The sequence below is a fragment of the Cheilinus undulatus genome, linkage group 14, assembly GCF_018320785.1.
Source record: "Cheilinus undulatus linkage group 14, ASM1832078v1, whole genome shotgun sequence".
NCBI lineage: Eukaryota > Metazoa > Chordata > Actinopteri > Labriformes > Labridae > Cheilinus > Cheilinus undulatus.
The window spans coordinates 46,996,429-47,022,126 of record NC_054878.1 but is presented as its reverse complement, the minus strand read 5'-3'; the positions used below and the strand labels follow the sequence as shown (position 1 = coordinate 47,022,126).

The following is a 25,698-nucleotide window of genomic DNA, read 5'->3' as shown; positions in this document are numbered from 1 at the left end:
ATGTTGTCATGTGTATCTGGGCTGTTTTGTGTCTCTTTAATGTTGTTTTGTGTCTATTTGATGTTTTGTGATTCTTTGATGTTGTTATGTGTATCTGAGCTGTTTTGTGTCTCTTTGATATGATTTGTGATTCCTTGATGTTGTTTTGTCATTTTGTTGTTGCCCTGTGTCTTTTTAATGTGGTTTAGTGTCTCTTTGATGTTGTTCTGTGTATTTTACCTGTTTTGTGTCTCTTTGATGTTGTTTTTTCTTTTTGATGTCATTCTGTGTCTTTTTGATGTTTTTTGTTATTCTTTGATGTTTTGGTCTCTTTAAAGCTGTTTGGTGTCTCTTTGATGTTGTTTTATGTCTTTTTTGTTTTGGTTTTTTGTCTTTTTGATGCTTTTTGTGTGTTTTTAGTTCCGATTTTGACTCTTTGAATTTGTTTTGTGTCTCTTTGATGTTGTTTTGTGTTGCTTTGATGTTTTGTTACTTTTTCTGTTGTTTTGTCTCTGATGTTGTTTTGTGTCTCATTGATGTTGTTTCCTGTGTCTCTGATGTTGTTTTGTGACTGTTTGGTGTTGTGTTGTGTCTCTTTGGTGTTGTTTTGTGTATCGTTGGTGTTGTTTTGTGTTGCTTGATGTTGTTTTGTGTCTCTTTGATGTTGTTTTGTGTCTCTTTGATGTTGTCTTGTGTCTCTTTTATATTGTTTTGTGTCTCTTTGGTGTTATTTTGTGTATCTTTGGTGTTGTTTTGTGTCTCTTTGGTGTTGTTTTGTGTTGCTTAGATGTTGTTTTGTGTCTCGTTGATGTTGTTTTCTGTCTCTTTGATGTTGTTTTGTGTCACTTTAATGTTGTTTTGAGTCTCTTTGCTGTTGTTTTGTGTCACTTTAATGTTTTTTTGAGTTTCTTTGATGTTGTTTTGTGTCTCTTTGATGTTGTTCTGTGTTTCTTTGATGTTGTTCTGTGTTTCTTTGGTGTTGTTTTGTGTCTTTTTGTTGTTGTTCTGTGTCTCTTTGATGTTGTTTTGTGCCTCTTTGATGTTGTTTTGTGTCTCTTCAATTTTGTTTTGTGTCTCTTTGATGTTGTTTTGTGTTGCTCGTTGTTGTTTTGTGTCTCTTTGATGTTGTTTCCTATGTTTTTGATGTTGTTTTGTGTCACTTTAATGTTGTTTTGAGTCTCTTTGCTGTTGTTTTGTGTCACTTTAATGTTGTTTTGAGTTTCTTTGATGTTGTTTTGTGTTGCTTGTTGATATTTTGTGTCTCTTTGATGTTGTTTTCTGTGTTTTTGATGTTGTTTTGTGTCACTTTAATGTTGTTTTGAGTCTCTTTGATGTTGTTTTGTGTCTCTTTGATGTTGTTCTGTGTTTCTTTGATGCTGTTTTCTGTGTTTTTGATGTTGTTTTGTGTCTCTTTGATGTTGTTCTGTGTTTCTTTGGTGTTGTTTTGTGTCTTTTTGTTGTTGTTTTGTGTCTCTTTGATGTTGTTCTCTGTTTCTTTGATGTTGTTTTGTGTCTCTTTGATGTTGTTCTGTGTTTCTTTGATGTTGTTCTGTGTTTTTGCTGTTGCTTTGTGTCTCTTTGATCTTGTTTTGTGTTGCTTTGTGCTCTTTTTGTCCTTTTGTGTATTGTCTCCCACAGAGATGTTTTCTGGATAACTGTGCCACATCATGGATGTATAGTCTCTCTGTTCCCTTCTTATTGTCTCTGTTCCTGCCTTTTGTGTCTGTCTTCTGTCATTTTGTACCTGTGTTTTTGATGGCATCTCTCTGAGGTCTTTCTGTGTCACGTCAAAGTTTCACTTTTGAAATTGTGTTTTTCTTGAAATTCTGCCTCTAATGGTCCTTTTGTGCATGTTTTCTGTTGAGTTTTCTCGTAAATGTGTAGCTGTACTGTCCATTACGTCTTGTCTTTTTGTGTTCATATGCCTGTAGTAGATGTTTGAATCTATAGCTAATGTGGGTGACTGAAGACATTTTGTGTCTCTTTTTGTCTCTTTGGGTTGTCTTATATGTAGTCTATAGTGTGGTTTTCTAGTGAACAGTAGCTTACACCATATAAAAGCTCTAACTGCCTGTTCACCTTAGATAAAAGCTTATTGTTAATGCTTGGATATGCAGATGTTCAACATTAGAGAAGGATGAAGCCTTCTCAGACGGATGTTTTCATGCCTCCAGCCTTCCGATGCATTTGAGGTTTCAGAGCGGAGAGACCCTGACCTGCCTGTGGGCCTCTTGTGTGTTTACTGTCTACAATATACAGCATCTTTTGTGATGCAAATAGCCTCCTTTGTTCAGGCCCACAGGACACATTATGCAGCTGATAAGAGCAGCTCCAGCTCCTTCGAGCGGTGAATAGGAAGAGTGTGTACCTCTCAGAGTCCGGCCTTATCACACCAACGCCTGTGATCGCCTCCTGCACTGCTCTTATCTCAGCTTCCTGTTAAATTAACGCCCAGCGGCACAGATCTACAAGACCAGACACTGAAACCCTGGTAAACTGACCAGATAGAGGGACAATGAGAGCTGTGTTAAACTCATTATTAGAAGCAGTGAAAATGTGGTGATTTACACTGAGAGTGAGGAGCTAGAAACACATCATCTTGCAGAGCTAAGAGGACTTAACGCCTTTAAGATGGTTAGCAAACACACAAAATATGTACTGAAAAGTTATAATGAACACTGGATGTTATCAACCTGATCAAAAAGCATTCTGGGATCACTCACACTGCAGTGTTGCAGTGCACTCTACTGTTGAAATAGTCAAGGCCTTCCCTGACAGAGACGTTGTCTGGATGGGAGCATATGTTGCTCTAAAAGCTCTCTCTATTTTTCAGCATTGATAGTTCCTTTCCAGATGTTAGAGCTGCCCCTGCCATAGGCACTAATGCAACCCCATAACATCAGAGATGCAGGCTTTAGACCTGAGCCAGGAGAACAAGCTGGATGCTCCCTCTCCTCTTTAGTCCACAGGACACGGTGTCTGTGCTTTCCTCTGACCACAGAACAGTTTTCCATGTTTCCTCAGTCCACGTTAAATGAGCTTTGGTCCAGAGAAGACGGCGGTGTTTCTGGATCCTGTTCACATATGGCTTCTTCTCTCCATGATCCAGCTTAACTGCCATTGGTGGATGGAACGGCCAACTGTGTTGACAGATGATGATTTCTGGAATATTCCTGAGCCCTTGCAGTGATTTCACTACAGACTCATGCCTGTTTTTGATGCGGTGGCCTCTAAGGGGACATTTTAGCCTTGTCTGTTGCTCACAGAGATTTCTCCAGATTTTCTGAATCTGTTGATGACATTATGGACTGTAGATGAGGGAGATTTAAAGTTTGAGCTATTTTATGTAGTTTTGTGTCTCTTCAATGTCATTTTGTCTGTCTTTGATGTTGTTTTGTTTCTCTGATGTTGTTTTGTCTCTCTTTGATGTTGTTTTGTGTCTCTTTGATGTTGTTTTGTCTCTTTGATGTTGTTTTGTGTCTCTCTGATGGTGTTCTGTGTCTCTTTGATGTTGTTTTGTGTCTCTTTGATGTTGTTTTGTGCCTCTTTGATGTCGTTTTGTGTCTCTTTGATTTTGTCTTGTGTGTCTTTGATGTTGTTTTGTATCTCTTTGATGTTGTTTTGTGTCTCTTTGATGTTGTTTTGTGTCTCTTTGATGTTGTTTTGTCTCTCTTTGATGTTGTTTTGTGTCTCTTTGATGTTCTCTTGTGTCTCTTTGATATTGTTTTGTCTTTTTTAATGTTTTTTGCATCTCCTAGATGTTATTTTGTATCTCTTCGATGTTGTCTTGTGTCTCTTTTGGATTGCTTTGTCTTTTTGATGTTTTTCTGTGTCTCTTTTTGGTGTTGTTTTGTGCCTCTTTGAAGTTGTTGAGAAACATTTTTTTGAGATTCCTCAACAATTTTAAGACTCAGTTTTCACAGATTGGTGAACCTCTGCCCATCTTTACTTTTAAAAGAGTCTGCCTCTAAAATGCTAAAATCTTTTTTGGAATTGGGGTTGTATGTCCCACTGTATAAGGCAGTGGTCTTTCATTTAACATCCACAATTGGTAAATAATAAACAAGTCATGTCTTTCAAAGACATAAATGGCACTATGATAGAAGTTAAGGTTTTCTCTGGCTTTTAATATCGTTGGAAATTTATTTGTGGTAAAAATTAAATAAAAATAAATTTAGCAAAAATGTACATATGTCACTCTTTTAAGTTACAAGTTAGTAAGGTGCTTACTCATTTCTTTTAAAAAAATATAACATTTTTAATGAAATTGTTGATAAAATACAAGAAAAACAAAGTAAACTGCAATTTCTGACCGAAGGCGAGCAGCTCAAACTTTTACTTTTCCAGCAGCCTTTACCACCTGATGATATGAAGCTTAAATCATGAAAAATAAAAAAAAAGAGAGCAGTTCTCTGCAGTTTTAGTATTAATGTTGAAGCATCACATATCGGTTTTCTGCATGGACTAAAGTACTTTTTCATTCACTTGCAGCATCATTTATTGATATTTTCTGATCAAATCCCCAGATTTACTGGTCAAACAAGAGTTTTGTGACAGATCAGCAGCCCTAAGCTGTCGTTTGGTGTCATTAGCGATCTGATCCTCTGGTTTGACATAAACATGGACATCAGAACAACAACAGTCCTGCAGCAGACAATGAGTGCAGTCAAACTTTCCTTGTTAATCTGTGCCAGAAGGTGGATTTACGGCGCTGCGCTGAGGCATTAAGGCCTATTATTGCTGTCTGGATGTGTCTGAATCAGAAGTCCTGGATTTGTTGTGTTATCAGGCGGTGACAGACGGCTATGGTGACCCTGCAGCCTGACCACGGCGAGCAGAGGGCCGAACCGCCGCAGAGCTCTTTATCTGTCTGACCCCGTCCCAAACAGTAATGGAGTTTGGGGGGGGGGGGAGTCGGCTGCTGGGCTGGAATCAATGAGCACATGGAAAGCTGTGTTTTGTTGGGGGGGGGGGTGTGGACATTTGGGCAGGGCTGATAAGGGGGGCCCCAGCAGGCCGAAACTGACCCATCATTCACCCTCTCAATGCGCCGCTGCCTCGCCATTAGTGCAGCGGCCACTAACTGCCTCATTAGTCAACTCGTTAGTGACAGCAAACACAGATCGCTGCAGCAGAGCCCTGACGGGGGGAAACGGCGGAGTGGCTAATTAAAGGGGGCCAGCGCTGGCCCCACTGAATGCCAGGCCTCACACAGCTGCGTATACCCGCCCCGCCATCGCCGCCATGCCAGTCTCTGCCCGTCTCAGCGAGCGGGGAGATCTCACTCAGACAAAACGATGAGCACGGTTGCCTGGCAGCTATCGCTGCGTTCTGCATCAGCAGCTCGATGCTTCTTTTTATCTGACGGAGCGGTTAATCTCACAAAGAGACCACGAAGACAAACACGCAAGACATCCGACCCCGAGTCAAGTGACATTTACGGGGATTGGATTCCAGGAATAAAAGGTGATAAAGAAATGAAAGAGAGCCTTCATTGTTGGGCTGATCTCCTTGAGTTCAGGGTTTCTGAGGAATCTCAAGTATTTTGTCAACCATACATCAAACCATTAAATATTACATTTTAACAGCAGACAGCTTTATCTCTACTACACTGCCACTGCTGGAACTTCATATGAAAACAAGCATCTGTCTGATAACCACAAAGATATGAAGAAACACAAGCAGATAATCTAATGAGACAGCAGTGAGTTGTACACTTTTCAAAAAAACAGTCTACAGTCTACAGTCGCCGTGGTTCACGTTATGCAGTTCTCTATGGAGTTTACTCCTCAGTCGCCGCTACGTCACTTGTTGTGTTGCTCTGATTGGCCGTAAAGATGTGACAGACAGAACATTCATCCAATCACCTTCCAAGGTTTTTTTCTCAAAAGCTCTGCCCTCTCCCAAATGCCATGTATGAAAGTTTTTCCAGATAAATGTGTGAAACAAATCCATCTGGTGTGTCAGGTTAGCTATTGCAGCAATTTGATCAGAACTGATAGTGAAACATCCTGGACTGAACTAACAACAGTGGCCAACAGTGACTACCAGTGGCCAACAGTGGCTACCAGTGGCCAACAGTATCCAACAGTGGCCAACAGTGACCAACAGTATCCAACAGTGGCCAACAGTGACCACCAGTGGCCAACAGTGGCTACCAGTGGCCAACAGTGGCCAACAGTGGCTACCAGTGGCCAACAGTGGCCAACAGTGGCTACCAGTGACCAACAGTATCCAACAGTGACCAACAGTATCCAACAGTGGCCAACAGTGACCACCAGTGGCCAACAGTGGCTACCAGTGGCCAACAGTATCCAACAGTGGCCAACAGTGACCAACAGTGGCCAACAGTGACCACCAGTGGCCAACAGTGGTATTATGTTGGTTACTTCCTGGGGCATCGCTTCACTGCTCTGATTGGCTTCCTGTGCCATGGAGATGAGAATCCTTCTATCAGGTGTATCAGGTGAAGTGAAACTGAAGCCCAAAAAGCAACAGTATGATCCAACACTTGTCCAAATGATCGCCCCCGTTATTACAGCACAAATCCCAGCACAGCTGGCTGTGACTGGCAGAGTTTTCCTCAGAGAACAGCTGTCTTGTTCATCTCGGCTGCCGTAGTAGCAGCTCTGTCTGAGAGCACAGGAGAGGAATTTCAGCGCCCTCTTCTTCCAGGTGTAGAATAAGTGGTAGGCCTCGGCCACTGGTGAAAACCCACCCCTCTTATCGAGGGGAGGTGAACCCTGAGTGGGCTTTTTTGTGGTATCCAGCCATGGCTGGTGGGAGTCTGATTTGCGCTGCTGCAGGCGTGTGCATTGGTCGGGATTAAGGCATATCACATGACGTTACACGGCGCTGTGGCGCTAGTGTGTCATGGGCTTTAGAGAAAGGATCTTTATTGTTGTTGTGATGACAGCAGGGACATATTTTTCATTCTATTTTCGTTTATTTATGTTCACTGGAGTTGTGTTTTAGTGGTAGATTTTAATTGTGATTTTTTTGAGAGAATTCAGAGACTTTAAAGGTTTTTGTCCATCAGGGGTGGGAATCACTAGAGGCCCAACGATACGATATCATCACGATTCCTGGGTCACGATTTGATATTGCGATTTTAAACATTTTCCAATACAGTGAGTATTGCATTACCATATATTGTGATATAAACCATCTTTTCAACTGTTTAGCTGATTTAGCATTAGTCTTGCACTCATGTTTGTTGTATTTCTGCAGTATTTTATTTTCATGTAACACTTCTTGCAAGCCTCATGTGTCATGTCCGTCTCATTCGTGCCCTGCTTGCACTCATGATGTTCTTCCCCTGGTGCTGCCATGTTTGTTGTACTAACTTTCTCCTGCTCTATGACAATCACCTCTGCCAACCTCACTGGACAATCGATTTTATTTTTTCCATTATCGTAGACTTCAGTTCATATTAGCAATTAATTTTTTAAAAATCGATTCTTGGTGGATGAGACGATTGGATATATCACCAGACAAAATATCGCTATACTATGTTGAATCATTTTTTTCTCCCACCCCTAGTATCCATAGACAGCGCTGTTGGGCTGGCAGCACCCACAGTCTCAGTCTCAGAGCATTTCCCAACGGTACTGACTGTTATGAAAGCTGAACTCTGCCTCCGTGCCTATGTGGTTAAGATTTACTTTAAATCTTAGAAAATGAAAGTAATGTAAAGGAATCCTGCATTAACCTCTGAAAACTAGACGAGAGACAAAAGAAGATAAGGGGGCAACTACTGGTCAGTAAGCTGAGCTTGTATCTCAACAGGAGGGTCGGGGGTTCGATCCCCACCTCCTGCAGCCACAGGGAAATGTGTCTCTGAGTAAGACACTTGTTCCTGCAGTCAGTTTTAAGCATACATGTTTGGATGCTTGTGAACGGGATTAGCTCAAAAGAGATGGATTTAATCATGCTGACTTTTAGATTGATTGCTTAAACAAGTGCTGCTCTGCTGCATCAGTGTGGCTGAAACCACGACTTAGAGCAGTGTTACTCAACCCTGCTCAACCAAAGAGCCAAACTGTTGAAAAACACCTCTGCAAGAGCCACAATCTAAGTGGTGAAAAGTGGCAAAAACAGCTTGAAGTAACATTAAAAATAAGTTAAAAAGTGCAAAAATGGTCAATAAGCAGCAAAATTGGGTGAAAAGGTGTGAAACTGGTGAGAAAAGGTGGAAAAAGGGTCAGAAAGTAGCAAAAATGGGTGAGAAGTGACAAAAAACCAAGTTCAAGGTGACATAAAAATGGTCCAAAAGTGGCAAAACCATGGCAAAAAAATGTAAGAAAAGTGACTAGAATGGGCAAAAAGCAGTCAAGAGGGACAAAAAATGGGCAAGAAAAGAGGAAACAAGTGGTATTTAGTGGCAGCTAAAATGGGGAAGAAAAAGGGCAAAAATGGGATAAAAGTGGCAAAAAAAAATGTGGCAAAAGTTGCACAAAGAAGTGGCAAAAATGGGCATAAAAGAAGGAAAAAAGTGGTATTTAATGGGTAGCTTAAATGGGCAAAAAGTGGAGAAAAAGGGCAAAAATGAGATAAAAGTAGCAAAAAGAGGTGGCAAAAGTGGGTATTTATCGGTAGAAGGTAGCTTAAATGGGCAAAAAGTGGGGCAAAAAATGGTGAAAAAGGGCAAAAGCAGGACAAAAGTGGCAAAAATAGGCAAACAGTGGCAGAAATGGGCTAAAAGCAGCATGAAGTAGCAAAAATAGGCAAAAAGTAGCACAAATGGGGAGAAAAGGTAGGAAAAACAGGCAGAAACAGGCAAAAATGGGTGAGAAGTGACACAAAAAGGAGTTACAGGTGGCAAAAATGGTCCGAAAGTAGAAAAAAATGAGGCTAAAAATGAGTGACTAAAATGGGCGAAAAGCAGCAAAAAAATAGGAAACAAGTGCTTTTCATTGGCAAAAGGTAGCTCTAATGGGCAAAAAAATGTGAGCAGGGCAAAATGAGATAAAACTGGCAAAAAGAAGTGGTAATTAATGGAAAAAATAGCTTAAATAGGCAAAAAATGGTGAAAAAGGACAAAATGGAGAAAAAGTTGCAAAAAGAAGTTGCAAGATGGCCAAAAAATAGGGAACAATGGGTATTTCATGGCAAAACGTTAAATGGGTGAAAAGTGGCAAAAAAGGTGAAAAGGGCAAAAATGTTCCCTTTTAAAGGTTTTCTGGGAGAATAATATTTAAAAATTGTCCACACGGAGATGAAAACGATATATTGCCATTTGGCTACCCTGTAGTCCGCCATTAATGTTTTGGTCGGACCGCGCAGGCGCCTTAAGGTAGGTACGCTATCTGTCACGTAATCGTTTCAAGAAAGATGCGGATAGCCGTCCATACGGAGACAAAATGGTAGCTGTTAACGGATTTATGCACTCTGGGACCCGGTTTCAAAAAGTATCATTTACAGTCACCCGAAATGCCGTTTCCATGTGGATGAAACGCCGATCCAACGAAAAACGTTTGCGTATACTCCTGAATTCGTTTCCGTGTGGACGCAGTATAAGACATAAAAGAGCCACAGGTTGAATATCACCGCCTTAGAGCACGGAGACAGGAGACAGCGCTGTGGTGTTTACACCTTCAGGAGTTCATGTTTAGTCATTGTCTTTGTGAGTGGGACAGTTCATGTAAGCCATTAAGAAAAGAGATTTCCTGAACAGCTGTCCTTTCTTCTTATTTCCTCAGAAACGGTGCTGTTTACTCAGCTCACACTGTGCAACTGGATCCTTTAAGATGTGTGACCATTGCACACAATTGCACGCATTTTGAGTGTTTGAGTTTTATTGTGTGTTTTATTTGTTTGATTTCTTTTAATAGTGCAGGAATAATCTAACTGCCCCTGAAGCACACAGGTAGCCTAATTAACAGATGAGTAACAGGTGTGTACACTGCAGGAAGCATTGGCACACAGAGGACTATCAGGCGACATACCCTGGAGCCACGAGCCAATCACAGCTGACAGTTTCTGTGGAGTGAAGAATACTCTGCTTGGGCCGTAATGAAAGTTAGAGCCTGGGAAAACCGTGAGGAGCAGCTCTGATTATTATGGACACTGAAGAGAAAAGTGGAAAGACCATCTCTCTTAGTGAAACCAGCGAGGACGGTGGCGGCGGGACAGCGTGGTCGTGTTGGGTTTCACACAGAGGCGGAGACATGCAGGCTATAGAGCAGGACAAGGAAGGATAGCAACTCACGGGACAGGATCTGCTGCAGGGGTGGGGATCATTAGTGGTCCCATGTGGACACTTTAAGGATTCCGAAACAGTTTTATGGTTAAATTCACTGGTTTTAGGGACTTTTTAACTGGTTTTGTTGCCTTTTACCCTCCATTTTATTGTGATAAACTGTGGTGATTGTGGCACTCTTCAGTTTTATTCTGGAAAATATTCTGGATGCCTGTTTCCTGCCTGGTGGTTTTGCTTTTGTCTTCACAGAGATTGGGCACCTCCCCTGCACTGGTTCTCACAGCACTCTCACTCCAGCCTCTACATGGGTGCCTGCTCTACCATCTGAGCTAAACCAGCACCCGTACCCCTCATTTACATACACTAGAACCACAGCGGAAGCTGCAGACCACCAAAGGATCCCTGATCTAGTGTGAGGGTAAATGATGTTGCTTCATGTGTGCTTTTGTTGTTAAAGGGGTCTTAGATATGACACGCTGCATAGACGCTGCACAGATGGTGGGAAGTGTGTGTGGGTGGGTTAATAATGGCCCAACAGAAACTGTTTGTCCCAGGGCCCCTAAGAGGTTAATCCTGTGGCGGTGTCAGAGGTTGTGAGGTTATTTATCACGTCTGCTCTGAATGTCATTACATTTACCGTACAGTATAGAGCTTTAAGAACGGTTTAATACTCACCAGCTACAAAGCACCTCCAGAAGAGATAAACCTGTGTCTGACGCCCCCACCACCACCATCCGAGCATTAACGCTGACCTTTGGCTCCATGGTTAACTTCCTGCTGATGAGTCTGAGAGCAAACGCCGTCTGACAGAGAGACGGAGAAAGAGGACAGTCAGAGGGAAATCTGGAGGGATTTCAGACTCTCTGAAAACCTGGTGCTTTTTTCTGAAAATTAAATAATCCATCAAACAAAGTTAGCCTTAAATATTAACCCACTAAAAGCATCAGAGAATAATCTGTCCCATTTCTACTCTTCAATGAAACAAAATAAAACAGGACTGACTTCAGTAAAACATTTAAATCTGCCTGCTCCAGCTAGCAGGAACATTCACATTTATAGATTTAAGTCTGACACTAGCTCTGAGTATCAACCACATTTATTTCACATTTATAGCACGGAAATAGGTGGCATTTAATTCCAAAAGGCAGCTTAAATGGGCAAAAAGTGCAAAAAGCTGGATAAAGTGTCAAAAATGGGAATAATGTTTGAAATCAAGACATGAAAGAGCCACAAACTATCACAAAAGAGCCACATGTGGCTCCAGAGCTGCATGTTGACAATCACTGCTCTACACTCACACCAGAACTGACAGTCTGTGTATCAGAGACTGCTTCTTTGACTACTGCTAAGGAAGCAGAATTGCATCTTTCCTGACAGGGATAATAGGGACAACTGTGCTCGAAGACTGGTGGAGGACGCGGAGACAGCACTACACCTACAGCCGGGTGGGGAGGAGGCAGAGTGGCGTTGTGAAAAAATGTGGAAGCAGGGAAAATGAGCCGGGCTGCAGGCTAGGCTGAGAGCTGCCCCACACAAATCTGCCGTACCAAGCATTTTTCTTGCAAATGCTCTACTAACCTGACCTGCCGTGTCAGGTTAGTGAGCTGAAGCTTAAAGGCCACATATTTTAGGTCCCCAAAACATGTCTGTGAAGTTTGTTGCTGAAAAAAAAATTCTAGTATTGGATTTCTGCATGTCTAAAAACCCCTCTGTTTCAGCCCTGCTCAGAACGAACTGTTTCTGTATCTGTAGCTTTAAATGTCACTGAGCTGTCTGACTCCACCCCTGACTCCGCCCCTCTCAGGGAATGGATGTGCCACTCCTCTCCAGGAGAGGAGGGCGGAACTTTGTTCCAAGCGGGGAGGGCCAACCAAACCTTGAAGCGGAGCTAACTCCCCACATGACATGATGAGGGGGGTTTTCTCTGATTCTTTGGGGGGATTGTGGACAGGCCAGGGACACAAGCCTGAAAAAGTGTTTTTGTATAATATGTGACCTTTAGGATTAGAACTGGTGAAGACGGTTAAAGTTCAACAACTCATTTTTAGGTCTGTTTTGGGTAAAGACTACTAATGTGGAGTGATAATATTCTCCTTAATGAAACTGGAATTATTCTGAGTTCGCTTCAACCCCATCAGAAAGAAGAAAAACTGCAGCAGAGAGATGAACAGATGGCTATATTTGAAGCCAACTTCCACCAAGAAAAGGAAATGTATAAAACATGTATGAGTAATGATCCACATGTCCTGCAGACGCTGCGCTCTGACATTTATTGAAATGACTTTTCCTTTATATGCAGATATCCTCTTTGTGTTTAGGGTTAGGATGAAATGCCTGCATGCATCCGTCTGAATACTGCAGGAATGAACCAGATGAGGCGTCACGAGAACAAAGCTGCCATCTCATCTGCATGTGTGGTGCAGCAGGTGCAGCAGGTGCAGCAGCTCTTATCACACCAGAGACGCCTCACCTTCGCTGAGCACAATGACCGCCGCTGTGTGTAATATGATCCTGAACGTACTGAGAGAGGGAACAGGTGCTTTACATTTGATTAATCATCCCGAAGGCGAGACTCTTATCTGCACGGGAGATCACCGCTGCTGTATGATGGAGGTGAAAGGGGGCCGGCTGGGTTTGATGAGGCGACATGAACGTGCTGGTGAAGCCTCAGGTCTTCAGGGCGCCGCTGTACGTGAGCTAAATATTTAAAGTGAAGGGAATTAAGAGTCAATCTGCAGTGGTTCTCAGCATTGGGGTTAGGACCCCCTTTGGGATCGCGAGACACTGAGAGGAGGTCTACAGATGTCTTAAAAATGAAAAAAATTAAAATATAAAATATTATAAATATTTAAACTAGATCAAAATGCAATTTCAGCTGAAAGTGTGTGGGAATGCTGAGAGCTGAATTGTTGAAGAACTGCTGAGAATAGCAGAAAAAGCAAAAAAAAAAAAAAACAAAAAAAGCTAAAAATAGCTAAATAACAATAAAAAGGTTAATATTTGTGATTAAAATTCAAAGTTAGGAGTTGAAAATGTCAAAATGTTTGATAAAATTCACTTTCGTGAGTTTAAAAAATCCAAATGTGTCTTATAATTATGAATCTAAATCACGGGTGTCAAACTCAAGGCCCGGGGGCCAAATGTGGCCCACGGTGCAGTTTTACCCCGGATTGAGGTCTGCAGATTTCCTCCAGTATAGAAATGTAAATTTAACCTTAAAGATTTAAAAAAAATCCTTGTTAAATCATAAAAATCTGAAAAAGTAGAGAGTAGAAACAGTCAGGACTGAGGGAAAGAAATTAATTTGTGTTTTCATTTCATATTTTCATTTTGCATCCCAAGATTATGACTGAAATTTAGGATTTTGACATCTTATTTCACATTTTGACCTTTTAAATTCATGATTTTGACCTTTTTTCTCATATTGTGACCTTTTAATCTCCTAATTTTGACTTTTTATTCCACATTTTTACGTTTTAAACTCCTTTTCTAGAATCTTATCTCATATTTTGACCTTTAGAGTCACAATTTTGAATTATTTTTTTTTAATTGACACCCCTGGTCTTAAGTGTCTGGCCTTGTTGGCCTCTATCCTCCTGCACATATTCTGTTGAAATGATCCTTTATTGCTCAGAATTTTGTTAAAATGTGCAAATAAACCAACTTAAACCAACCAAACTAAACACATCTGCAGCATCTGGGTGAGACTGGCTCCTCTGAACTCTGTTACTGTAGAACTTGTGCGTTTCTGAGCAGCTTAAGTAAAGCCCGTTGTGTCCCTTTTGAAACAGCCCCCCCTGGTGGCCACTTTGACACCCTACTCTCCTCCCTCTGTCAGCAGCTAATCTACATTCTCTGGCAGCCGTCTCCCTGTCAGCCAGCTGCTGCAGTGCCCACCTGGTCCTCCGTGATCTGCCTGGAAGGGGCGTTGATGCCAAGCTCCTCCAGCGGGTAGATGATCTGGCGTCGGGGGCAGACTGGGACGGCACAGTTGAGGACCGAGTCCAGATGGTGGACGCAGGAATTCTGGGTGCAGAAGAGCAGGGCAGGAAGTCAGTGAACTCAGAGAGAGAAAAAAAACCCTCCTCAGGGGTTAAACAGCGTTAATGTGAGGGTTGGGAGGTGACGGCGTGATAATGAGCTCTGGTGAGGAGGTTAGATGATGCAAACTTTACACTGGAAACCATCACACACTGGTTTTTCCATGCAGCGAATTCTCTGGTTATCTTCTCCCATTATTCTATTTGCACATCATCATCTCCCAATCTGGGGCTTGTTTGTCGAAGGCAATTAGCAGAGGAAGTGGAGGCCTCTACATGTTGAGGAAATGTCCTATTACAGAGTGGAGAGGTGGAGCTGGCAGCATGGTCAGCACCTGCTGCCCCAACCCCGGGGACGGTGGCCTACAGAGGCCAATACTCTGCAAGAAAGCTGAGTGACAGCTGCTGGAAAGACTTTTATCTGCAGATTTGTTCTCAAAATGAATCCCAACTGGAGAACAATACCGTGTTTCTACTGACCTCTCATGGTCGGATGACTACAATGACGCCGCTCGCTGCAGAGGACAGCAGAAGGACCGCTGCTGACGTTAGGATGCTGCACAAAAATTCTCTGATCACATGGACATTAAAAGATATGATTTCGTGTCTGTAACTTATATTAAATAATCAACTATTTCTTTTAAAGGGGCGCTATGTAAGATTTTTGCTGTAAAACTTCCCACTTTTGAGTATATAATGGTGCGCGCTTTATCCCGATGTGAAGAATGAGGCTCTTTATTGTCTTCCTTGTTTGCCTCTGTAAGCCTGTGGAGTCGTTTCTCTGTGAAGAATTCAGGCCGAAATTTTCCACGAAATCTCAACAGAAGTGACGTTGGGTACTACGTAGTGCGCGCACCCCCTTGCTCTGTTTATACCTGACATGGCGTGTTGAATGGAGAAGGCTGCTTCCGCAAGTAAACGACCAGCTAGCTCAGCCCAGACACCGACACAAACTCCGCAAAAACATAAAAAAAACTAAGACCGTTTTATCTGCTGAAGCCCGTCAAGCTAAAGAGAGTGTGACCGACGCAGGGGGAAATCGAGGGTAAATATCGGTGGAACATTTGAGAAACGGAGGGAACCCACGCATACATGGGGAGAACATACAAACTCTGCGCAGAAAGGCCCTGACCAGGAAGTGAACCAGGGACCTTCACCATGCAGCCCCGCTTCTCACTCAGTGTGACCCCTAAGTACCCTAAATATACTACTCTGAGACCACATGCTGATACCACCGCTTGTCTGCAGAATAAATGTACCTTTAAAGGAATGAATAAAGAACCTTAAAGCTTTAAACAAGTCTAGTATGCACAAACATCTGAGATGACCTGACTGATCAAGGGCCAGTGATGGGGGGTCTGAGGGTCCCTGAGCACCCACCTCCTGGCTGTGGTCCGAGGGGTAGATTCTGAGGTAGAGACAGGATCTGTGGGCCAGCCTGAGGACCTCCTTGAAGAGGTGTTTGGAGAAATGCTGGAAGGAGGGTTTGAGGACAAAGTGTCGTATCTGAGCGTGCTCCTCGTAGCGGTGGTGGCTGAAGTAGACGAAGTTCTCGATGTTGTAGCGGGCTCGGATGTACTCGATGTCCTGACAGAGACAGATCCAAGTCAGAGGAACATCAGAGAGACAAACAGATGCTATAATGCAGGGGTGTCAAACTCAAGGCCCAGGGGCCAAACCCGGCCCGTGGAACGATTATATCCGGCCCGCAAAATCATATCATATTTGAATTCTAACTGGCCCACCAGAGGTCTGCAGAGTTCAGAGTTCAGTATTAAAATGTAAACTTCACCTTGATTATTTAAAATATCCTTGTTAAGAAATACAAATCTGAAAAAGTAAAGAGTAAGAAAGATAGATAAAAATGTGGGGAAAGAAATAAATTTGTGTTTTTATTTCATATTTTCAATTTTGCATCTCAAGATTACGACTCAAACTTATGATTTTGACTTTTCATTTCATACTTTGACCTTTTCAACTCATAATTTGGACTTTATTTCATATTTTATCTTTAAGATTCCCAATTTTAAAGTTTAAGTCATATTCTTATGTTTTCCACTCATTATTTTAAATTTTGGTCATATTTTGACATTTTCAACACCTTAATTTGGCTTTTTAATCCCATAGTTTGACTTTAAGACTCATTATTTCAATTTTTATTCTCACATTTTGACATTTAAAAATGTATAATTTTTAATCTTTTTATCATGTTTTGAAATTTTTGCCTCACAATTTATAATTTAATTCATATTTTAAAAAAAAAAACGTTTTAAGTCTTTTTTAACATTTTTGCACATTTTTGGGGGCATTTTTAATACCTAACTTTGGCTTTTTAATCCCATATTTTTACTTTTAGACTCATGATTTCAATATTTATTCTTATATTTTGACATTTCAAAAAATTTAATTTTTACTTTTTACATCGTATTTTGAAATTTTTGGCTCAAAAGTTTAATTTAGTCATTTAGAAAAAAAAACTTTTGAAGTCATTATTTTGATTTTTTTCTCATATTTTGACATTTTTAATTCATAATTTTTACTTTTTATATCATATTTTGAAATTTTTGCCTTACAATTTTAAATTTGTGTCATATTTTCTAAACTTTTTAAATCTTTTTTTTTTTCATTTTTGCTCATATTTTGGCAATTCTCAACACCTACCCTTGGCTTTTTAATCCCATATATTATAATATTTTTCTATTTTAATATCATGCATAAGTTGGACTTTTTATCTCAGATTTTGAGCCTTTAAACTCAACTTTTTCACTTTTTTGGATTTCCAAATGTTTGGTTAGCATCAGTGCAGTTTTTTATATTTTATTACTGGTGAAACTGAGGGTGATAGTTTAAGGTTGTGTTGACCCTGTTAGGCTCTCAGGTTAGACCTAAGTCCAGAACGCGGTCCCTGCTGAGATTGAGTCTGACACCCGTTCTATAATGTGTGTATAATTTGTGACAAAGCTCTCAGTGCTTTTGAACAGATGTGTTTTTAACAGTGAAAGTTTTCAGTGTAGTTGAGCTCTGATGATCCATGGAGGACTGATGCAGTCCGATGAGACCTTCAGGGTCTTGGTACCGAGTTATTTACCTGCTCATCTCTGATGATCAGAATCCCCACAACCTCTCTGTCCACCTGAGCCACAAAGGCCTGCAGCGCCGCGCCATCCTGACACAGAAAAACACAACATCCTGTTTATTTACATGTCGGGCTTTCAGACGATCCATTTTTAGTCACAATAGATCCCTTCAAAACTGAAACTCCATATCCAGGATGATGTTGGAGACTAAAATGAGTGCGTTTGTAGCTGAGTGTGAAGCGGTCCGGATGAGAGTGAGCACCTCCGGATGGGGAGTGAGTCTCTGCCCCAAGTGAAGGAGTTCAAGTGTCTCGGGGTGTAGTTCATGAGCGAGGGTAAAAGGGAGCGTGGCTTTGACAGGCGGATTGGCGCAGCATCTGCAGGCGTTGTGGTGAAGAGGGAGCTGAGCTGAGAAGCAAAGCTCTCAGTTACCAGTCGATCTACCTCCGACTCCTCACCTGTGGTCATGAACTCTGGGTAATGACAGAAAGACTGGATACAAGCAGTCGAAATGAACTCCCTCCGGAGGGTGGCCGGGCTCAGCCGTAGAGATAGGGTGAGGAGTTCAGACGTCCAGAGGGAGCTAGGAGTAGAGCCGCTGCTCCTTCACAGCAAAAGGAGCCAGTTGAAATGGTTCAGCGTCTGATCAGGATGCCTCCTGGCCGCCTCCCCATGGAGGTGTTCTGGGCGCATCTGGGTGGGAGGAGTCAACGGGGTAGACCCAGAACTTGCTGGAGAGTAAACATATCCTGTCCTGTCTGTGAACGCCTCAGGATCCCCAGCAGGAGTTGGAAAGTGTCGCTGGGGAAAGGGACATCTGGGTGGACCCGCTTAGCCTGCTACCCCCGCGACCCGGCTCCGGATAAGAAGATGAAGATGGATGTAGAAGACTTCTGACTCATCCTCTGAGCTGTCTGAGTTTTAAAGTCAATGAGACATTCAGGAGCAGTGGAGGACTGATTCATCACTGTGAGAGCAGGGAGATATCGAACACTACAGTAGCTTACCAACAGTAACAGGATTAATAGGAATAAAAATCAGCTGCATTAACACCGACTGCCCGGTATTATCATGTTCCTAATGCATCCTCCCATCCCAGCCCAGAGCCATGAATACACATGAAGTGTCTGCATTCTGGTTGGAGGAGTAATTATCGGTGTTGGAGCAGCAGCAGTGACAGCTGGGGTGTCAGTCAGAGAGGAGAAGCCGTTCAGCTGAATTCTCACCAATCTGTTCTCTGGCATACGTGAGATATTCTCCTTATTCCAAGACAATCACCGTCAGCAGCTCCACTCATAACCCAGGGTCCAGAATAATCACCATTTTATTTGTCAGTGTGATGGGAAACGGGTTATTTCTAACCTTGAAATCATGTTTCAGGTCACATTCTCACATTTTTGGCACATTTAGTAATAAAAAAGTTAAAGCTATTATTGCAGATGGATAAGCCATTCATGGAAATCAGTTTTAAAAAAGTAAAATTCAAAAAGGTAAATGCAGAATTTTAAACCTGGGACACAAAGAAGAAACAGGTTCAACTCTACTGACCACAACACTCCAAACAGTTCTCCATCTGCTATAGGCCTCCAGTAGTCTGGACTGCTGTCTTAACGATGTGGTCCTTGTATATTTAATTTCTATTATTGTATTGTTATTCTTTTTTATTATTATATATACATTATCTATTATCATTTTGCAATATTTTGAATATGTACTAACAGATATACATTTTTATATATTTTTAAATTTTCTTTCTTTCTTTTTCTTCTCATCCCCCTCTTCATCTCTCACTGTCCCTCATGTACTACCTGAATAACTCGTCTTTCTTTTTATTCCTCCCCCCCAAAAAAACAAAGAAAACAAACAAAAAAATAAACAATAAAAGAATAAAAATAAATAACAATAGAAAAAAATAAAAAAGTAAAAAATAAAAACAAAAAATAAATAATCATAATAATAAAAAACAACTAAAAAAATCAAAATACTAAAAAAAAAATAAAATTATTAATTTAAGTTAAAAATTGAAAATAAATAAATAAATAAATAAAGAAACTGGTTCTGCCAAGCTATAATTAGACTTTACTCACTCACGCATGGGTACTGACCCGGTCTCTCCTGGTGTTATAGAAGCAGTCCAGGTCCTGCAGCAGGGACTCGCTCAGTCTGAGATCCTTCACTAGATCAGAGACAGCCGGGCGGTCTGCAGACACAGCCGGTCTCACCTCCACATTCCTGCAAAGAGCAACAGGAAGTAGAGTTTATCAGAGCTATAAACCTGAGAGATACATCTTTAAGCAGATACTGTTTGTTAAAAAAGCTCATCAGAGTACGCACTTTTCTGGAAACTTCAGAATCTCAGTGTGGATACCACCTCCATGAAAACATTCTGCTTCATGGTACGGGTCCTTCAACATAAACATCCCTACAGACTGTGCAGTACTGTACTAAGGTTGTGGAGAAACTGCAGGTTTAATGCTGCAGGATTTGACAGACCTGGACAAAGTAAGAACGCCCCTCCAGTCCTTTGCACCCTGAGTCTACGCTGCTCCCGTCTGGTTGTAGATTCAGAACTAAAAGACTTAAAACCTCATTTATCCCTGCAGCTTCTGGCTTTTTACATGAATAATCTGTCAGCTGGTAATTATTCAAAATGTCTTCTTTTAAATGTGTTATTAATTATTGGCCTTGGCTGGATGTCTCTCATGGATGGATGTTTGACTGCTGTCTGCAAAGCAAACTGCCCTGCACAGGGATAATAAAGACAACCTTGAACCTTGAACTTTATGCTGATTCAGCATGCTCCCTTTTAGAAGCTATAAAAACCCTGGGAACGACCTGAGTGCGTCGCGGTGGAGGATGTAGAGCTCATCTTGCAGAGAGCAGGTTACACGGCGGGGAACCTTGTAGAAGCTCTGCAGTAACGGGAACTCTGGGGACGCCGTCGGTATGGTGATGATGCAGAAGTCCAGATCCTGACAGACAAATGACAGAGCGATGTCTAGACATAAGAAGGTAAAAGGTGTTTTTAGGTACATTTCCCCACAGCACCATAACTAAAGCCCACCTGCAGACAGTCATACTGGTGCCAGGATAGTGTAATTATGGTGTTCAACAAAGCTTCAGGCTGATTCACTTGTTCCTAGTCAGAGAATGATCTGACCAATCACCTCAGGAGAAGGCGCTACAGGCATGGTTTGGATGAAGCGACTGCGATCTTGTAAACAAAGGCGGCGGTGAACGAATGAGCATTGATGCAGCAGTTTATCAGAACAGGACAACATTTCTTATCACCAACAGAGTGAAGAAGACTGAAAGCTTTCCTTGGATGAAAGGCTGTTTCTGCTTTTCTCCTGACTCCACTGATAGTTTGCAGAGATGATGTAATGACAGAGCCACGTACTTTAATATGGAGTTATCCTCCTTCTGCAGCTCTAACAGCCTCCTCTCTTCTCTGAAGGCGTCTACAACATTCTGTAAGAATGTGTCCATCCACTCTGTAGAGCAGTGAAACTCAACATGTGGCTCTGTTCTGAGAATTTGTGGCTCTTTAATTTCTAATTTTAAAATATTATCCCACAGAAAACCTTGAAAAGGAAACGTTGGCCTAAGAAATGATCCAAGTAACATTAATCAGTTTGTTTCCCACTCTGACACAGGAGGCTTTAATGGTCAGCCTTTATTTGTTGTCTGTGTATTTCTACTGCCTTATTTGCTTTTTTTTGTGCTGCTTTTCTTACATTTTTACTGCTTTTCGCCCTTGTTGCCATTTTTTTCTGTCACTTTTTGCCCATTCTTAACACTTTTATCCTGCTTTTTGCCTTTTTTGCCACTTCTCCCCCATTTAAGCTGCCTTTTTCAATAAAATACCACTTTTTGCCCATTTTCCACCTTTTTGCTGCTTTTTTCCATCTTTCCTACCATTTCGCTGATTTTTACCCATTTTCCCACTTTTTTGCCCATTTTAGTCCCCTTTCACCCATTTTTTTTTCTCCCAGTGTTTGCTGCTTTTTGACCATTTTTGCCTCCTTTAACGTATTGTAATTGGCACCTTTCACCACTTAGACTGTGGCTCTTGTGAATGTATTTTTAACTATTTGGCTCTTTGGTTGAGTACCACTGCTGCGGATCATTTATGAGGTCAGGTTCTGATGTTGGACCCGAAGGCCTGGCTCTCAATCTCTGTTCCAGTTCATCCCAAAGATGCTGGATGTGGAATATCCAGCATGAATCGTCTTATTGCAAAGGTGTCATCAACGCAGAACCACGCTGAAGTTTCTGAGCTCGTCAGAACGACCAGTTTAGGATCCCAGATGTTTGGTTTCTTTAAACGGTGCAAGACTGCTGATTGTGTTTGAGGACATATCGTTCTTTAACTTTTCTGAGAAAAAAACTGTTGGAGGTTTAGTCCAGTCTAGTTATTTTAAAGAATTTAACAGACAGACTTCTGCTGTTTTAAGCCCAATTTCCCACCTTTTTGCTGTTTTTTGCCCATTTTTCCCACCTTTTTGATGTTTTAAGCCCAATTTCCCACCTTTTTGATGTTTTAAGCCCAATTTCCCACCTTTTTGCTGTTTTTTGCCCATTTTCCCACCTTTTGATGTTTTAAGCCCAATTTCCCACCTTTTTGTTGTTTTTTGCCCATTTTTCCCACCTTTTTGATGTTTTAAGCCCAATTTTCCCATTTTTTTGCTGTTTTTTGCCCATTTTCCCACCTTTTTGATGTTTTAAGCCCAATTTTCCCATTTTTTTGCTGTTTTTTGCCCATTTTCCCACCTTTTTGATGTTTTTTGACCATTTTTCCCACCTTTTTGATGTTTTAAGCCCATTTTTCCCACCTTTTTGATGTTTTTTGCCCATTTTCCCACCTTTTTGATGTTTTAAGCCCATTTTTCCCTTTTTTTTTTTGCTGTTTTTTGCCCATTTTCCCACCTTTTGATGTTTTAAGCCCAATTTCCCACCTTTTTGTTGTTATTTGCCCATTTTTCCCACCTTTTTGTTGTTTTTTGCCCATTTTTCCCACCTTTTTGATGTTTTAAGCCCATTTTTCCCACCTTTTTGTTGTTTTTTGCCCATTTTTCCCACCTTTTTGATGTTTTAAGCCCATTTTTCCCACCTTTTTGATGTTTTTTGCCCATTTTCCCACCTCTTTGATGTTTTAAGCCCATTTTCCCATCTTTTTGCTGCTTTTTGCCATCTTTCCTCCCTTTTTGCTGTTTTTGCCCATTTTCCCACCTTTTTGCCCATATTAGTCCCCTTTCACCCATTTTTTGCCACATTAACCTTTTTTGCCACCTGTAACTCATTTTTGGTCCAACAGTCAGACTTCTGCCTTCCACTGAGCAGCCCCCTGGTGGCGGTTAGAAAGAATGCAGAATGAAGGCATCACCTAGATATTAGCATGATAGATTATTAGACAAGGATATCAGGATAAAAGGTCAAAAATGCCTTTCAGTCTGTAAAAGAATCTAGTTTATTGTCATAAAATGGGCCATAACTCCTTATCTGACACACACTTATTTAAGGGTTCAGAAATGTATGTTTTGGGTCCCACCCAGAATCATAGATATTAAAGTTATTCATATAAGACTTATTTTTTGGCACTAGGATACTCACAGGGAAAAGGCTGAATATGTATGGAATAAAGTCCACTGATCTGGAAGAGAAGCAGAAAAAATGGGAAGTTAAGTGAAAATATGCATCAGTGCCAAACTGTGAGCTGGTGATCTCCGTGGTGGAACAACTGGCCCACCAATCTGCCCCAGCGCTCCTCGCCCGACTTGTCGCCTTCAGCTCTGTCACGCTGTCACTTTAAGCGCTCCTCTCATTAATAACATGCTCACTCTCTGCAGGACGCCACTCCACTTCACATTCAGCAACAGCTGGGAGGTAAGGCGGCGGAGAGAGGAGCTCAGCGGGGGCCAACTAACAGTCACTCTCTCTGCTCTAACACGGCATATGACTGATGGAGCCCTGGACGGCTGCCATCCACGCTGCACAAGCCAAGTCTGAAATATGAACGGGGCTAGAAGGGAAAAAATCCCAGCTTTTCTGATGTTTTTGCTCTGAGGTATCTAAATAAAGCATGCATTCTGCTCAGCACACTGCATTCCTTCATGGTAAAAACCATCGTACTGTACCTGTACATGTAATCACATTACTCATAGTTGATCTCAGGACTTTAGACCACTTATAGGAAGATCTACTTCACCAGGGGTGTCAAACTCAAACAGGGTCCACATCAAACTAAACCGTCAACCTCATGCTCACCAGTAGTGCATTATGGGGAAAAAGGGAAAGATGATAAATGATTTGGAGATTTAAAAATTCAAAAAGGCTCAAAATCTGAGATAAAAAGTCAAACTTATTAGTGCATAAGGTCAAAACACAAAATTAGATGTTAGGATAATGTTTTTAAACGCAAAAATATAAAAAAGAACGTCACAATCATGTTTTAAGGCCAAAATATGACAGAATTTAAAATTGTGAACCCAAGAGGTCAAAATACGAGATACAAAGTCAAAATCATAAATATTAAAAGCCAAAATATTAGACAAAAGTCCAAAAAATAAGTTGACAAAGTCAAAATATGAGATAAAAATCAAAATGATTCTATTGAAAGAGCCTAAAGATTAGATAAAAGTCCAAATAAAAAATGTAAAAGGTCAAAATCTGAGATAAAAAAATCAAAATAATAAACTGAAAGAGCCTTAATATTATCTAAAAGTACAAATAATAAATGTAAAAGGTCAAAATCTGAGATAAAAAATCAAAATAATAAACTTAAAGAGCCTTAATATTATCTAAAAGTACAAATAATAAATGTAAAAGGTCAAAATATTAGATAAAAAAATCAAAATAATAAACTGAAAGAGCCTTAATATTATCTAAAAGTACAAATAATAAATGTAAAAGGTCAAAATATTATAAAAAAATCAAAATAATACATTAAAAGAGCCAAAATATTATCTAAAAAGTCCAAATAATTAATGTCAAAGGTTCAAATATGAGATAAAAAAATCAAAATAATACTTTGAGAGAGCCTAAATATTAGATAAAAGTGTTAAAATAAAATTGTTTTGACATTAAAAACTAAATTTTTCGGGGCGCGCCGGTAGTCGAGTGGTTAAGGTGCGCGCCATGTACGCAGGCGACCCAGGCTCGAATCTGGCCCGTGGTACTATCTCCTGCATGTCTCTCCCCGCTCTCTTCCCTGTTTCCGACTCTATCCACTGTCCTATTAAATAAAGTCAAAAAAGCCAAAAATAAATCTTAAAAAAATAAATAAATTTTTCAAGCCCATGTTGGGGCAGGAGCGCATGTACAAAATGACTCTCTAAAGTCCAGTGATCTCTGGTTGATGTGACGGATTTCACTCAACTTTTTCAACTCATGGATGAACTTCAAATCGTGAGAGAAAAGCAGCAGCCTTCCGACTTTCCTGGCCAAGATTTCAAAGTGGCTTCATTCCAGCGGTGGCTCACGCTGTGACTAAATCTTTAGCGGCACACAACCGTTGCACATATTTCACGTGTTCACCGGATTAGGCACCATGGGAGGGCATTTGTAGGCCATGCCAGTACTCACTGTCTCCAGCTATTTTAAAGGTAAAATATGTTTACAGAAGATGATTGTTTGGGTTTCATGATTACTTTAAAGGTTTAATGAAGTTAATCTAAAGGTCACATCTAATGCAACAATCACTTTTCAGTCTTTTCTAACAAAAATATGTGCCCCTGTCTACAATCCTGCCAAGAATCAGAGGAATCCACTCTCCTGCCCCCTCTCTTTCTCCACCTTTCAGGAAATGTGTGCTGGAACAAAATATGTGACCTTTAAGTTAATGAACTTAGCCATCTGTTTGGAAAAATACTGCTTTTATGTTGAAAGAAGTGGGTTTAGATTTAAACAGTGTTGACTACTGATGTGATTTAGAGCTCAGTAGTTTACCAGAGAGATGAAAAATGATCACAGATCTGTTCTTTCATTTAATCTCCTGGGTTGAAAAAGAAAAACCAGATAACCTGGCTGTTTCCTTCACAGTCTTCGGTCTGATCTCACCTCATTTCAGAGTCTTTGTGGATGGTGAGGAGCTGAATACAGAAGGCGTTTCCTGAAACGTGCTCAGCTGACTCTGCTTCTGCCTGCTGGTAGAGAAAAAATCTGATATACAACATTTCCACTCTTTAAAGAGGTTTATCCTGTTACTGAAACAGGGCAGGGGTTAGAGTCAGAAACTGAGGGATGGTAGACATGCAGGACAGGAAAGACCACCGTGACCTCTACAGCTGACACCCCCACATCTCCACTGTTTAATAATCTACTCCTGAAACCTGATACTTTAATATATACATACATATATATATATATATATATATATATATATATATATGTGTGTGTGTGT

At 41.0% G+C, this 25,698-nt stretch overlaps 1 protein-coding gene across 1 annotated transcript in view; it reads right to left on the bottom strand.

Moving 5' to 3' along the window:
• Positions 1-25,698, bottom strand: part of cfap61 (cilia and flagella associated protein 61) — a 62,496-nt gene that overhangs the window by 22,351 nt on the left and 14,447 nt on the right. Inside the window, exons 9-15 of the mRNA XM_041804948.1 lie at positions 22,911-22,950; positions 20,133-20,269; positions 19,403-19,529; positions 17,309-17,386; positions 15,601-15,807; positions 14,078-14,206; positions 10,856-10,983 (exon numbers count right to left, since the gene is read on the bottom strand). Coding sequence (XP_041660882.1) covers positions 10,856-10,983; positions 14,078-14,206; positions 15,601-15,807; positions 17,309-17,386; positions 19,403-19,529; positions 20,133-20,269; positions 22,911-22,950 — 846 coding nt within the window. The remainder of the gene's footprint in view (positions 1-10,855; positions 10,984-14,077; positions 14,207-15,600; positions 15,808-17,308; positions 17,387-19,402; positions 19,530-20,132; positions 20,270-22,910; positions 22,951-25,698) is intronic.